At 43.2% G+C, this 15,209-nt stretch overlaps 1 protein-coding gene across 3 annotated transcripts in view; it reads right to left on the bottom strand.

The window, feature by feature from the left end:
• Positions 1-599: 599 nt before the first annotated feature.
• LOC142583645 (E3 ubiquitin-protein ligase COP1-like) overlaps positions 600-15,209 on the bottom strand; it is a 56,442-nt gene continuing 41,832 nt past the window's right edge. For 2 of the 3 annotated variants that reach the window (XM_075694151.1, XM_075694140.1), the window contains exons 17-21: positions 13,020-13,144; positions 1,140-1,228; positions 1,003-1,062; positions 897-941; positions 600-826 (exon numbers count right to left, since the gene is read on the bottom strand). In XM_075694151.1, coding sequence (XP_075550266.1) covers positions 809-826; positions 897-941; positions 1,003-1,062; positions 1,140-1,228; positions 13,020-13,144 — 337 coding nt within the window. In that variant the 3' untranslated portion in view covers positions 600-808. The remainder of the gene's footprint in view (positions 827-896; positions 942-1,002; positions 1,063-1,139; positions 1,229-13,019; positions 13,145-15,209) is intronic. The other variant, XM_075694147.1, reaches the window with a different exon arrangement.

Here is a 15,209-nt window from a genome sequence, read left to right on the forward strand (position 1 = left end):
ATATATATATATATATATATATATTACTGCCACATGAACGCTTTGAAAACCAAGGCAAAGTGAGGTAACCTAACACTCCTTTCCCTATTTTTAATCACAACCCCCCATCCACGTGCTGTCTTAGAGACATCTGTGTAAAATTGTGTACGACTTCTGTACTTATGTATAATATGGAACTCTTGTATCATGTGCTCATTCGGAATGTTCATTTTTTTTTTTAGGTGGCTTAATGTTCAATCACATAACTGTGCAAGGTCATACCATAAGTGTACAAATACAGTAATGGCCGACCTCACAATGAAGGCTTACTAAGAGGCCTCTGAGTCACTGGTAAAGTAGAAGTGTGAGCAGGAAGTATAATTAGAAAACAAAAATTGCTTAATTAACGTCATTCTTGCAGGCAGAAGTTTGCAATTTATTTACAGCCTTTAGCTCATAAAGCCACTGAATAAACAGGCCGCTGTTCATCTGGCCCCCCAGCAGACACTCACCCCCACTAGACCGTAAATGCATAAGGTATGGTCACGTTTTCCAGGCTACCTTTTCCTCACGCAAGCGTTGCACATCATTCACGAAATGATTTGCACAGCTTTACAAGATTTGTTTTTACAACATGTTCAGTGCATTTATTTTGTCCACACATGGAAAACAACATTTATGGGAAAACAAAATGTATAGGTAAACGAATACAGTATGTACACAAAAATAAAAGTCACTAAGCAGCACATTCTAACTCAAAGAGTATAACTGTGCAACTGCATGGTGTGACGGTGTCTGAACTCGAACAAGGTGCCCAGAAGTTCAGCTTTCATACCAACTCTAGCACCTGCAAGAAAACAAGCAAGAAATTTCGATAAGAGCTGAAGTATAAGTGAGAGGAAAACCAGCTTTCATACCTTGATAGTTCCTTGACTGTTAGCTGCTACCACTACACTGGAGCCCTATAAAGACATAAATGAAGACTGTAGCATAGCAGAGTTAGTTGCAAACACCGTAACTTACTATTCTCCAGCACACAGCACTGACAAACTCATTGCTGTCTTCCTCTTTTTTGTCCTTTTCCTTAAATCACACAAACAAAAAACAAAATCAGCTGAATATGCCATGCCTTCCCACCTGAAGGTGGGTTCTGCACTCACCAAGATATTCCGTACCACGTCAAACCTGAATGTCAGCACTTGCTTGGACAGCCCCTTGTAGTAAATGTACAGAGCATTGTTTTCACTTCCTGTATGAAAAATGAAAATAAATTGAGAGTCGTACATGATGCATCTTCAAATTTTTCCATTCACAGTCATTATCATCATCAGCCTAATTTTATGTCCACTGCAGGTCCCTGCGATCTTCAATTACCCCCTGTCCTGTGCCAACTGGTTCCAACGTGCGCCTGCAAATTTCCTTTCATCACCCCACCTAGTTTTCTGCCGTCCTTGATTGCACTTCCCTTCTCTTGGCACCCATACTGTAACGCTAATGGTCTACCAGTTATCCATCCTATGCATTACATGGCCTGCCCAGCTCCATTTTTTTTTTCTCTGAACATCAATCAGAATATCAGCTATCCCCGTTAGCTTTCTGATCCACACCACTCTCTTCCCGTCTCTTAACATTACACCTAACATTTTTCATTCCATCACTCTTTGCACGGTTCTTAAAGGGCAACTCTTGGCGATTTTTAGATGTCAATGGATGTCGATGAAATTCGCTGGGTACGTTCCTCTGCACAATTCCAGCATGTCCTCAAAAAGTCGGGTTTGAGAGTTGCACAGATTTTTTACAAATAAATTTAATTTATTGCCTCGAACACCCTACCTTACTTCCTCCTCAGTTACGGGCCACATTGTGTACGACGTCAGAATTGTTCTATGCAGAGCATGCCGGGATCATGCAGACGACAGCGACGAGAGCATCGAGGAGGCGACGATCACGAGCTAGTGCATGGCATGAGAAGTTGCTGTCCTGAGAAGTTGCGTTCCCTGTAGACGGGCAAGAGATGGGAGGCAAGTGGTGCTGCGTTGTTGGCTGCGCGAACTTCAGCCCTCGCCATCTGCACACAGTTTAAGCCGATGCCGACCGCATTCAGCCAAGGTTAAGCCTATATGTCACAGTGGCGTAGTTTATGAATCTACTGCTGGCGGACCTGAGCAATTGACCTGAAGCTAATTAAGCCATCAGGATGAATAAAATTCCTTCTGTAGTTCAGTTTTGACCATATGGATTTGAAATAAACCATTTCTCATTTCATAGAGTGCACACACAAAAAGTGAGAAGCGACGACACAGAGCAGTATCGACATCGGTACGTTGCCATTTTCGATAGAAAGCTTCAAGCCGCACTCACCGGCACTTCCCTAAATTAAATGCAACTACGAATATGGGCGTATTTTTATGCATTGTCATGCGGACTCACTATTTAGCTTCCGAGGTGCACTGCTTGCCTCGTATCCCAAATGGGCAGCAAGCGTAGGGCCCCTTCGATACAGCAGTGTAAACAACCACCTCGTTCAGCTGCCAACAGCGTCAATTCTTACATCTGCGTTTCCGCAAGAAAACTATGCGTTCTCTAAACGAACGATCATATGCCCAAAGTCCTCACCTGTGTCTACTTTACGGAACATATGGCGTGCATGAAGAGAATACGAAGGAGGATAAGTAGGCAGCACAACAACGCTCCCGTACTAGGGTCTCCCACTCGCTGTTTTCGAAGGTGTGTGGCCGCTCATAGCAGCACGATTCGGAGTGATGCAACAGTGCTTACATGCACAAAATCTGCCTGTATTGATGTGTTCTGACATTAATTGATATGACTGATGAGCGGCTAGCATTTTGTTTCAAGTGAATGAGGAGTGGCCACTCTACCTGCCAATGTAAACGAATGCACTGGTCGGTGCTTTGGACCGTCAGCGGTGTTCTTGTGGGATACAAATGTGGAAAATTGTGCTCCACATCTTGCAGCGTGCATGCGAAGCACTTCCCTGAGAAGGGGTAGAACACCTAAGATAGCAAGCAGCACGTATAAAATCAGTGGTTCCCTTGGTTTTCATTTTGCAGTATCATATGTAGCGCATGGGCGCTGGCTCTCGTGGTGGCGGGTCAAATGCGAATGGCAATTTGTCGCTGTCGAATTCGTCAGAATTATAACTGTCAATATTTGACAGATGCCAAGAGCTGGTGCAGCTGACGTTGACACAAAAGGTCCGGCATGGTCACGAATCAGCTGAGCGCCTGCTTTTCGCTGGTTTCGTTTGCTCAGCGGGCAAGACTGGCATGCCTTGCACGCCTTCTCCTCTGGGGACACTCGTGACATCACACGAAGAGGATTGCTCGGCTGCTTTTCCAGGTTTCGGTTTCGTTTTTGCACTTTTTTGCTTATTTAACATTATGTTTGAATTTGTGGAACAATTCTACTATCAGATGTGTGACAGGAGGGTCTTGGGAACCTAAATATTCCATTAGCTTGACATGGTCAAAAAATCGCCGAAGTTGCTCTTTAACGTGTTCTCGAGCTTCTCTGTCAACCTCAAATTTTCTGCCCCATATGTTAGCACCGGTAGAATGCAGTGATTGTACACCTTTCTTTTCAATGACAGTGGTAAGCTCCCGTCAGGATCTGGCAATGCGTGCCGTATGTGTGCCAACCCATTTTATTCCTCTGTAAATTTCTTTCTCATGATCAGGGTCCCCTGTGAGTAAGTGACCTAGATAAGTGTACTCCTTTCCTCAATATACGTATATGTCAATACAGTTAATCCAGTAAAACCTCGATATTAAGTCAATACAGTTAAACCTCGATATAACAAAGCCAGTAAAATCCAAGTTTTCATTTCTATATCGAAATTTCATTGTACTGAAATTCGCCCTTTTATGCAAATAAGTACAGTCACCGATCAATTTTTTTTACATGGAAAGGGGCTGCAGGATTTTCTGCATTATTGGGCAATCGAAAAAAGTCGCTGTTCCGCCCAAAAGGTGAAGCAGCAATTGTGATAGCAAATTAGTAGATAGCTGTACAAAGTAAGGATAGTATTTTTGTCGGCTGTACAAACTTGTAAACATTCACTTACTAACTAAATTAACAATGATAGAATGTGTAAGCATGACTGAAAGAGGGTGCAGAAAGAAACGGACACACAGAGACAGCGCCATCGTTATGCCTGCCTCTTTCTATGTCTTTGTTCAGTCGTGCTTACACATTCTATCATGGATTAAAACCAACTAGCCCGCCAACGCGTTTTAACTAAATTAACAAGCATGGTGTCACATGTGCACAGGTAAACATTAACCCATCTCGCTCAATTAGCGCGGAAACTCCCTGTCAAAAAGCTGGAGTGAGGAATCGCGGCAGCAGCAAGTCAATTGACTTTCCTGCATCTCTCGCTTCAATGCGAACAAAGCGTTAAAAGCAAAGCGTATACGAAGCTACCGGCACTACGTGCACTCTGCAAACATCGCAGATCACTTTGAAGACTCTTTGCACATGCGGCAGATTATCTCTTTAGCAGGATGTGTGGCTGTGTATGCACTCAGCCGCGCTTACAGCTATTCGCAACCACAGCCGAGATGCGCGCCTACTTCCCACTCCGTCCCCTCGTGTGGGCGCTTGATCACGTTACCGTAAGCTCGCTCCCCTCCCCCTTTTTTCCCTTTGCTCACACCGGAAGGCAGCACTCATGAAGCCACCATCTTTATTCTCACAATCACACACTTTCACTCGCACTGAAAGCACACAGTACGCGGGGCCCAATAGGATCTTATCACACTTGGACTTATACGGAACATGATGCGGCTCCACTTCGGCGCGCGATTTAAGAGGTGCGTTTGCAAACAACTGCTTGTAATTCAATCATTTGACCATCTGCATCCGCGCAAGTTTCCATTTATTGTCTTGGCATTCCTTTGTGGCTGCAGTGAAATTTTATTATATTGAAATTGCATATACACATACTTCATTACATTGCGGTTCTAAATACATGGTGTTCTATGGACAAGAGGTTATGAAAAGTTGAATACTTTGTTATACTCAAGTTCGTTATATCGAGTCTTTACTGTGTGCGTGCGTGTGTGTTTTGTGTGCCATTAAATGCTGAGCAAAAGAAAAAGTACGCACTGGGTGTCTATGTCATGTGCAAAAGTAGCTGCAAACACAAAGTGAATTTTTACTGCATCACCAACATGCCAAGTGTTTCAACGAAGGCTGTAACTGACTGATAGGGTACAACATCCGAAAGCAACACACAAGAGTGTGAGACGCTGTAACAGAGGACTCTAGAGATCAGATTTTTTTTATGTGCACCCAAAGCAAGGCACATGAGCATTCTTGCATTCCGCTCCTTTTAGAATGTGGCCACAGCCCCGAGAAATAAAACTGGCAACCTCACATTATGCAGCAGACTACAGCCGTTGGTCCACTACTGTGGCGGGTTTTTAGCAGACTTAAACGAACACTGAAGGCAAATACTATGTCAACATGGACTGTTAAAATACCATTCTAGAAACATCGCAGCGCTTGTTTTGTGCCAAGAAAATACTTAGTTTACGAGAAAATTAAATCTAAAGGATCCGAATAGATTTAGCAAAATTCAAATCGCCCCCCGAGCGGGGAGTGGTGATTTTGCATATACCATCACTGCCTTTTACTGCTATCGGTGAGTAAAATTGCACCTGACAGACGGTGCGGCGGTTTTCTGTGCAATACACAAACGCACAGCCATAGAGAAACTGAGCCAAGACAGAGAATTGGATTCACCACTGCAGCTGCTCTCGGTCATGTGGTGTGGACCGTTCGGGAATCCCATGACATTGCATGGGTGTGGCATTCTCTGCTACTTGCAGTTGTGCAAGTTTCATGAGCCAGCAAAACCAGCGCAGCACTACACAATAACGAAACTACTGAAACGCAAAAGCGCGGCCAGCGTAGAGTGGAGAAAACGAGACCTTTCAAACGCCTACATTGTTGTCAATGGTAACATCAACAGAGTTCTTTTTTCAAATCAAACAGAACTGAACCAGTAATATTTTCTTTCATCTTACAATACAACACAATGATCTTTTATTACGCGTTGTTGAGTACTAGTGACAAAATTATATAATGAGGAGTGCCTTCGTCATCGGGCTAGTATTTGAATGTCCTGGTGGAGTCCCTAATCGTGTCCTGCATTTACTTTAACTTCTTCATTACTAAAGCTCTGTTCACAATAATATTGATGCCTTAGACATTCTCAAACACTAACCTTGCTTGACTTATTATTAGCCTTTAGCCTTACTAGAGGAAAATATTAAGTCAAGCTTGATTGAAAGATTAGGCTTCTTTAATAAATGAATTCATCACTCGTAGCAATAACAGTGCTTATGTAAGCAAGAAAATAAAAATCTAAAATCAAAGTGGCACCACATGCTGTGGAGTGTGGTACCTCTCTCATATGATGCCACGGCAGGGCTAGAGGGGAGATGCATGCTCTTTGATACGGCCTGCGCTCCCATCAGTGGAACAATGGGTTGGTGTCTTGACAAGTAGTTGCATCGCTCGCGGAGTGGGCACGCTTCGACCCTGCCCTACATCCCAGCTGAGAGGAGTTGGGACAGTGTCAAAGGCACACACGAAAAAAAGTGGTCGGAATGGCCGGAAGATTAATTTCACCCCACCCCCCCTCCGTCTCCTCCTTTGGCCTGGCCGTGATTCTGTACAGTTAGCTTAGCCGAAAAGGGCAGGGTGACAGCGCCGTGATCCATCTGCAGTGAAAAGTGGGAACTAGCACCGAAGCGCAAGGCGTAAGAAGAGTCCATGCATTTCCCCTCTAGCCCAGTCATGGTGACGTGTGGTGTGACGTCAGGCTGGTGCCATCCACTAGCCAGGAATGGAGCCAAGGCAGGAAGCGGGCAACTCAAGGGACACCACCAATGCGAGTTGAGAGAGGTGTGGCTGATTTGCAGATAGTGGCAGAGGTGGTTACGCGGAGATTATGTCATGGCCTTGGTTTTCGCGCGGGTGACTCAAATTGAGTAGCAGCATCAGGATGTTCAGTGGCAGTTTCTTATGCAGTGTCATATATTTGCACCCATAAAATGTTGATAGACTTCTATGCTGATAAGCTATCGAATTAACTTAATATTTCCCTTTGTGTATCTTTGTGTAAGTAACTTAAAAAAAGTGCAGTAGAGAAAAAAATCAATTTTCAAAGGGCCCTGAACACTTTTCTAACTAATCATAGAATGGCCTCACTATTAAAGATTGTTGTCTCATGAATCTCATGCCGCAAACAAGTTTTCATATCCTTCAACTATAAGTAGAGTTATTGCACCGATACCCAGCTCTCTCTTTCCTTTCAACTTCAGTAGCGTGCTGGAAGCTACACAGTGGAGAAGTCGAGGGGGCAAAGCCCTGGCCAGGAGTTGAATGTCGCAGCAATGAAAGGGCTTGTAGCAGCAAATGTGGCGGCCACCGTATACTACAATACGCAGCCTGCGGCTGCCATCTCGGAGGCCATACGCAGGACACAACTATGCGCAGTGCAAAGATGAAATTATTTTCCTGTCTTTTTGAGATCACAGACATATCTTTTTAATTTATTTAACTCAAAATAAGCAATTATGTATTACTGAGAATGCTCTCGCTATCACGAATTCAGCCAATAGCATTGGTGAGCCAGCTGCTTTTGATGATGCTGCATGAGGACATTGTGGAATCGAGTGCAAGCGATTGTTTGCTGTGTATGACAGTAGATTGTAAGTTCTTTGAAGCATGCAGTGCAGTAGTATTTGGCTCACATGTTCGCAGCAGCCTCTATGACAGATTGGCAATGTTTTCTTACTATGTTAAAAAAATGTCTCAGGGCCCCTTTAAGGAACACTTTATTTGCACAGACAAACCAGGGTGTTTACCAAGTTGACATTTCCAAATTCCCTGCGTTTTCCAGGTTTTCCCTGAGTGCCTTTGCAAAATTCCCTGAGTGACACAGAACTTTATTTAATGTCAAGATGTGCTGGGGACACTATGTCGCCCGATGCTGTCACTCTCTAGTAAGCCTGCTAAAAAAATTTTTAAAAACGACTTAATCCAGTTTGAATAGTAAGGAGTAGTGTCTATTTTATTCAAAAAGAAAACAGAAGAGAGGGGTTAGTAAAATGTAAAGTGAATAAAATATCTTCAAAGAAACAGTAAAACCCATTGCAAATTAAGACGAACATTTGGAAATACGAATAAAAAGTAGATGCATATAGAAGCAAATATTTTTGAATATGATTTATTTCTATCAGCTGATAGCACGCTCATTGGTATGAGGCCCAAACTTTGTCATAAGTGAGATGCTCTCTCAGCAGCTGGAAAGTCAACCTCAACTGTCCTGGCATATTCTCAATCTGCGCACAACACCTCAGTGTTGGATTTTACTGCAGTTTATTTTACTTTTTGAATGACGGACACCTGCATATCGTCGTCAGCCAACACTTTGTTTCTTGAGCTCAAGCTTCTTCAAAGAAGCGGCGACATGCTTCTTTTCCCGTTCATTCCTCAATGCGTCAGTCCTTTCTGTTCTCGTCCTCCATCCACCGTGTGTTCACCCCACGGACCACTTAAAGCATCCTCTTGGTCAGTTGTACAGTCAACGTCCGATTTTTCGGACTCCCTAGGAACCGCGAAAACGTGCGAAAAATCAGGCAGTCCGAAAAAGTGAATGCAAGTCTTTTAGAGCCCTTAGTGGCTCAAATCAACACAAGCACGTCCGAAAAAGCTCTGAAGGCCTGCCAGAACACTTATTAGGCATATCGGTGCTCGTACTGTGACAGGAGACGGCGCATGCACGCGTGTATAATTAAGGAATACATACTGTGTCCCGTGACAATTGCCCCTTCCTACACTTAAGCTTCACCGCAATACTTTGCGTATGCTTCACCGCGTGATATTGCCGTATTGAGGCGAGGCTGACTTTAGGGAACCGGTATTATGCAACACGCCGTGCATTCGGAGCTTCGAAGCCAATCGCGAGGATTACAAAGGCGGAGTCGATGTCATTGCTGGCAGCGGCGCATTCTTTCAATGAAAAACACGGCACCGGACGTTGAAGCAGCTAGGCCTAGCGTTACCGCAGTGGTGGCTACGGCTGCAAGCGGATTTGCGTGCGACAACGCCGGTTCGAGGCGGCGAGATAATCAAAATGGCGGCCGTGGTGGCTTTGATTACTGCCGTTGCAGACCTGCGATCACGGCAAAAAGTCCGGAAAATTAGACGTCGAAGGGTTCTTGAGTCCGACATTTCAGACGTTCTTAAACATTGACTCTATGGGGTACGTGGTGGTGCCGCGAAGCCGTCCGAAAAAACGGGCGTCCGCAAAATCGGTCGCTGACTGTACACTGGCAACTCCTCCAGCCGACCGCAGGGCGTCAAAGACGATTCGTTACGATTCCGCTGTTACTGTTCCGCTGTTAAAAGTCGCGCATTAGCGCGACTTTTATTCCCTTTCAATAAAATTACAGCTAATTTTCCCTGATAGAAGCACAAATTCCCTGAGTTTTCCCTGAATATTCCCAGACTACTCAAAATCCCTGAGAATTCCCGGTTTTCCCGGTTTCTAGACACCCTGTAAACATAAGAAGTTATGGCACAGCAATGATAAACTGTTCAATCAAAATTCACTAACATTTAATCAGATATTGCTTTTCATTTTCAATCTGAACAGATCTTCAAAACATCACCTACAGCATATAATTCAATTTCAACCCTTCAGCTGCATTACTTGGAAGATGTGAACCCTACTTGCATCAAAAATTGCAATGTCCAATTAGCTAGTTAAAAATGTCCCACTAATTAACACAACTTAAGTTTCACTTCAGGGTATATGAAAAGATGAAAGTGTCCCATCTGCCACAGGAGGCTGTTTTTAAATATGTAGATTTTTTAAAAAGCATGTTTGGAGAACAAACCAACTGAACATAGCCTAAATGCAAACACACCAAAGCAGTACAGTGTTAACATTTTGTGTCACCTGGCAACATCAAGTCCACTCAACAACAAGAAAGTACACGGTATAATGTTTTATGCCGATTCCCACATTATTGTTGACTGGCTACTGTATGCTATTTCTTCTGACTCCACATTGCAAGCCTACAGAAAAAAAAAGGTACCCAATCAACACACAGATGCAGTTTCCTGGCTACCACAAAGGAAATGTGGAGACAATGGGTGTAGTTGTAACACATGACAAGTGCATAACAGCAAACTTCAGGTACGTAATGTATGTAAATGGAATTGCCTAATAAACTGCCCATTTTACTTGGCATTCTCACAATTTTAGACTTAGAATAATAAATAACTCAGATCACCATGGACTTCCATAAGGTTGAGTTCCAGCTGCGTGTGTACAGTTTGGTAAACCAGGACAGCAAATTAAATTAATGTACATATATACCAAAAATGAAGTGTATAAGGAAGTGTCTGTATGACCTTGTTGGTTCGACATCATTAGGACTTTGTCGGCAGCTCTTTTTCTGTATGTCAGCTTGTTTCTGCACTACAATTTGTCGTTGTAGAGTGTGGGCCTTTCAGCTGATGCAGAAAATATATACATACAGTAAAGCCTTGATAATAGGAAGCTTTAGCCTGGAGGCTCGTATCTAAATACATAGGAAAAGAGAAATTGTTATTTTTGGCAACCACTAGACCAAATTTGCTGAGGTTAGTCGCACTAAAAAGAAAAAGTTGAAATCTAGTGATCGCTGAAAGTGGAATTTTGATTTAGGCTGTCATTTTTTTTAGAACAATTGTTGAAAATTGCAAATTTTCAGAAAACGAAACTATCAAGTTTACAGCTCTGTTACTCAGCAATAAAAAACGATATCACAATTCTGTATATTGCATCTAAGAGTACTTCTAAAGCAGACCAAATTGATGTATTATATATGGCTCTTAAACAGACCATTGATATGCAAGTAGAACTTTTGCGAAACCTTTGTAAACATTATAACAAATTTACACAAAATTAAGACAAAAGTTAATATATTGTTACGATAGGGTGCGCTTATTTAAAGATGAATTGATGAAAAGGGGCCATGCCGACACCGGGCCACTGCAAAGGCAAGCGCACTTCGTTCTCCTCTTCCTCCTTCTTCCTGTCGCCTTAGCATAGCACTCCTCCTTTCACAGACGAAGCCCGCTGGGCGAGTAACTGTTATGTCTACTCGGAGTCATGGGCATGACAGCATTTCAGGCGGGCGACATGAACAAGCTGTGTCTTCTTAGAACGGTAGCCATTAGAAACGAGACGAGCAATCGAATAGGTCACATCACTTAGGCGATTCGTGATGACGAAAGGCCCGGTGTAACGAGCCAGAAACTTCTGGCACAGGCCGCGCTTGCGAAGTGGTGTGCAAAGCCATACTATGTCCCCTTTGTTGTACGACACATTCCTATGGCGTGAATCGTAGCTGATCTTGGAGCGGTCCTGGGCGCCGTTGTTTTACCCTGCACCGTCCACCAAAACTGTTACGATGGGGTGTGTTTATTTAAAGATGAAGTGATGAAAATTGGGCCGTGCCAACACCGAGCCGCTGCAAAGACAAGCGCACTTCGTTCTCCTCTTCCTCCGTTCTTCCCGTCACTTTAGTGTAACAATATCAAATTTGTCTGCTTTGGATGTTCTAATGAATGCAGTTTACTGAAGTGCAGTATCTGCTCTTGGTGCAGAGTTATGGATCTGTAAACTTCAGGATTTTAATTTTCTCAACCTTACCGGTCTTCAGCAATTTTTGTAAAATAAGTCAAGCCCTAAATCAAAATTCTGCTGCTAACGATCACTAGGATTTAACTTTCTCTCTCAATTGCAACAAACTTCATTAAAATCGGTCAAGGGGTTATCTCAGAAAAGCATTTCTGTGTTTTACATGTATTCGAATAGGCAGCGTCGACGTTCGGCCTGAGCTTAAGCTTTCTCTTAATTCGGATTTCACAGGATGTCCGAATTAACTGACTGTCAAATTATCGAGGGTAAGAACAATTAACAAATGTTTACAACATCGACATGCTTTTATTTACTGAATGAATCCACAAATCCTGTTTCTACTTTGCATGAAAGCGGTGTGGAAGCTGCAATTTTCATCATCTCATGGTTGATTAGCGCACACAGCGGCACGGGCTTCAAGACTTCCTTCACAGTGCAGTCACAACGCAGTTTTCATCTGAGAAATGCTTTTCACTACCCCACGCATATCCTTATTACTTTTTTGCCAGAGCACTGGTCAGCAACACATCGCCCGTCCATTGCTATGTAGTCAACAGGTTTGATGCCAGCGTGTAGGCCACAGCAGAATTGGCCATCCTCAACAGCTTCTGCCGTGTTTGTGACACTGTACTGTGAAAACGAAACTACTGCTCGCTGCAACCACTGCAAACAAAACAGTGCTCACTATTAACCCGATCATGGACAGCAACATGGAGTAAAGAAATTGGCGACCATGCAGTTTTGGAGCGCCCAACACAAACTCAGTAAAAAGAAACTGTTTGTCACAATGGATGTGGATGAGCCATGGTCTCTACCGATGCGATCATGGATGGCAGATCTAAACGCACGCAGCCGACGCGGTGTCAAGCATGGCAGTAAGTGCAAGAATAAAGGCTATAAAGGCATAAATAGGCACAAAGCATTTTTTCATTCTGGTACAGTTCCCGCTGATGACTATGGCGATGCGGACTTCGCCGCTTCGCTTGGTTGAATGCTAGCGGTGCTTTTACTCTTTTGTGTTGCACATTTGTGGCACTCCACGCATGGTGTGCTTGCAGGGTCGTACGAATTAACCAGTGTGTCGCCAAATAAGACCGAATTAACAACAGTTTGATGCCATTAAATAATGTAAACACTTGTCGTGACCAAAGGACGAGTCTGAATTATCAGATTTTCCAAATTACTGAGGGTTGAATTAACAAAGTTTTTCTGTATATATTTCCTTTCCTGCAACTTGGCTGCCTAGTTACATTTCAGGTGCAACTGTATTCGCTTATACGCACACACACATAAAGACCTGCATCAATCTTACCACATGCCACGTAATCTCCATCAGTTGCAAGGCCAACGAAGTTTTTCTCATTGAGATGCCCCTTGAATGATCGGAGGCAGTGGGGGTTGCTGATATTCCACAGCTTCAGTTGGCTGTCAGTGGAACTGGGTGGAGGAAAAAAAACATTGGTAGTACAAACCAGTAAAATGTTAGATCGTATACCTCAAGAATGAAAATTAGAGCAAATCTGGTTTACATACAAAACAAAATGATTTTTTTTTTCAATGTTAAAACTGAAGCTTAACACTGCAGCCTGTTTGTATGCCACCCTATAAATTGCAATGTTGTCCGGTTTTATTTTACAGTCGCAGCATGGCATCACTAGTAGCTTTCAGCCATTGGCCTCATATGCAACCAATGGCAGCACTTTGAGGAGCGCTTTAGTAGCATTAGCAAGAGGACTAGTCTTTCTTGTCTGCTACGCCCTAGCTGGAATTCCTACATTTTCATTTGTTGGCTCCCACTTTCAATATGTGCACACGTAGCACACTGTATGTACCTTTTTATTGAGTGTTATATTTATAAACGTCAGTATTACTGGCCAACAAATATTTTTTTTTGTGCCTTGCACAAAACCACGGTTGCCATGGCCTAGGAGACCAACCACAATACCATGGCTCGGTCGCTAAACATCACTCCAAATGAGACTGCATATTTGAAATCTAAGCACAATCTCACAGCTCAACAGCAAAATGGTGTGCCAATTAGGTGGCAGTTTGCCCATAATTCCACTCATTTGGTGCTAAATAACTGAAGCTATTGAGGATGAAAAACAACAAGTCACTGACCAGTGGTTATTCTCCAGCACAGCTACAACCAGACTTGTGCTTAACAAATTACATGCACTTAATTACTTGTGATTACATTTCTTGTAATTGATCAATTATTGTGTATGATCACTTAATGTAATTGAATTAGTTTTTTCCAGTAACCAATCACAGCAAACCCTCAAAATATTTTTCCTGGATGTGGTTTCAATCCACGTGTTTTTCAGATGTTATCTCAAAAGATTTGATGCCGGAGTCCGGATATCTCATCTTCGAATATACCAGGAAAACAACAACAAGGCAGTGTTTGCAGCGTCGATTGCACTCGCCAGCCAGGCTGCACTCCTTGCTTAACTTTCCCACTTTTTTTTCTATCTATCACCACCTTTTCTATCTGTCTATCATTGGCTGCTCGTTACCATTTTGCTGTGGCCTTACGCAGCAGTGGTGAGCTGGGAGTCGGCCTTTCTTTTTTTTTCCCTCTGATTAAGGACATTGTCAGTGACGCATCAATGTGGTAACAAGATATTAATCACGACCTTAGGCAAGGTGATTAGCACTTTTGAGAAGGTGCGATCAGCCCACATGCTGCGCCCGAAAGAAGTCACCATGCGAGCCCATAGCGTTTTCCGGAATTCATTACAATGCAGAAAGATGCAACGTCAGCTTTTTGGATGCCTGAAAATGGTTACGCATGGACAACTGGCGTCAAATATTGCATTAGGATCAGTCTTCTTTAATCTGTGCAAAGCATGCAGTCTTGGCACACTTCTAGTAACGCCACTGCCCACAGATGCCAACGTTTCCAATGCTGATGCACATAAAAGTGACCAAAAATATTACTAACGGTATCTTGGAAAGGCTCCATGCAATCTACACACAGCCAGAGGGCTTCTATTTTCACAATTACGCTTATCTCGAACTATTTTCTGGTTTTTTACAGCTTCAAGTTAACGGGGGTTTACTGTACATGTAACGAGATCTTTTATTCATGAGAAAAGCTGTAACAAGTGATACAGCATTTAACACTTTCAATTTGGCAGTAACTACTCTAGAATGCTTGCAGTCATACTAAATAGCAACCTCGTAGATGCACATGTTCTGACAGGTAAGCTCTGGTGTCCCCTATTTGTTTCATCATCTTGACAGCAGGTCACATGCCCTGTACTGTCATCAGTGCATTCCTTTTTTTTTGCAATACTCGAAGCCCAAACAGCGAAGCCCTGCGCACGTGTCATCGTAGTTCAGTGGCTATGGTGTTGTGCTGCCATGCTCAAGGTTGTGGGTTTGCTCCATCGAAATGCGTAGCGGCCGCATTCAGATGGGGGCAGAATGCAAAAATGCTTGTGTACCATGTACTGGGTGCATGTTAAAGAAACCCAGGCGGTCAAAATTAATCCGG

Source organism: Dermacentor variabilis, chromosome 1 (genome assembly GCF_050947875.1).
Source record: "Dermacentor variabilis isolate Ectoservices chromosome 1, ASM5094787v1, whole genome shotgun sequence".
Lineage (NCBI taxonomy): Eukaryota > Metazoa > Arthropoda > Arachnida > Ixodida > Ixodidae > Dermacentor > Dermacentor variabilis.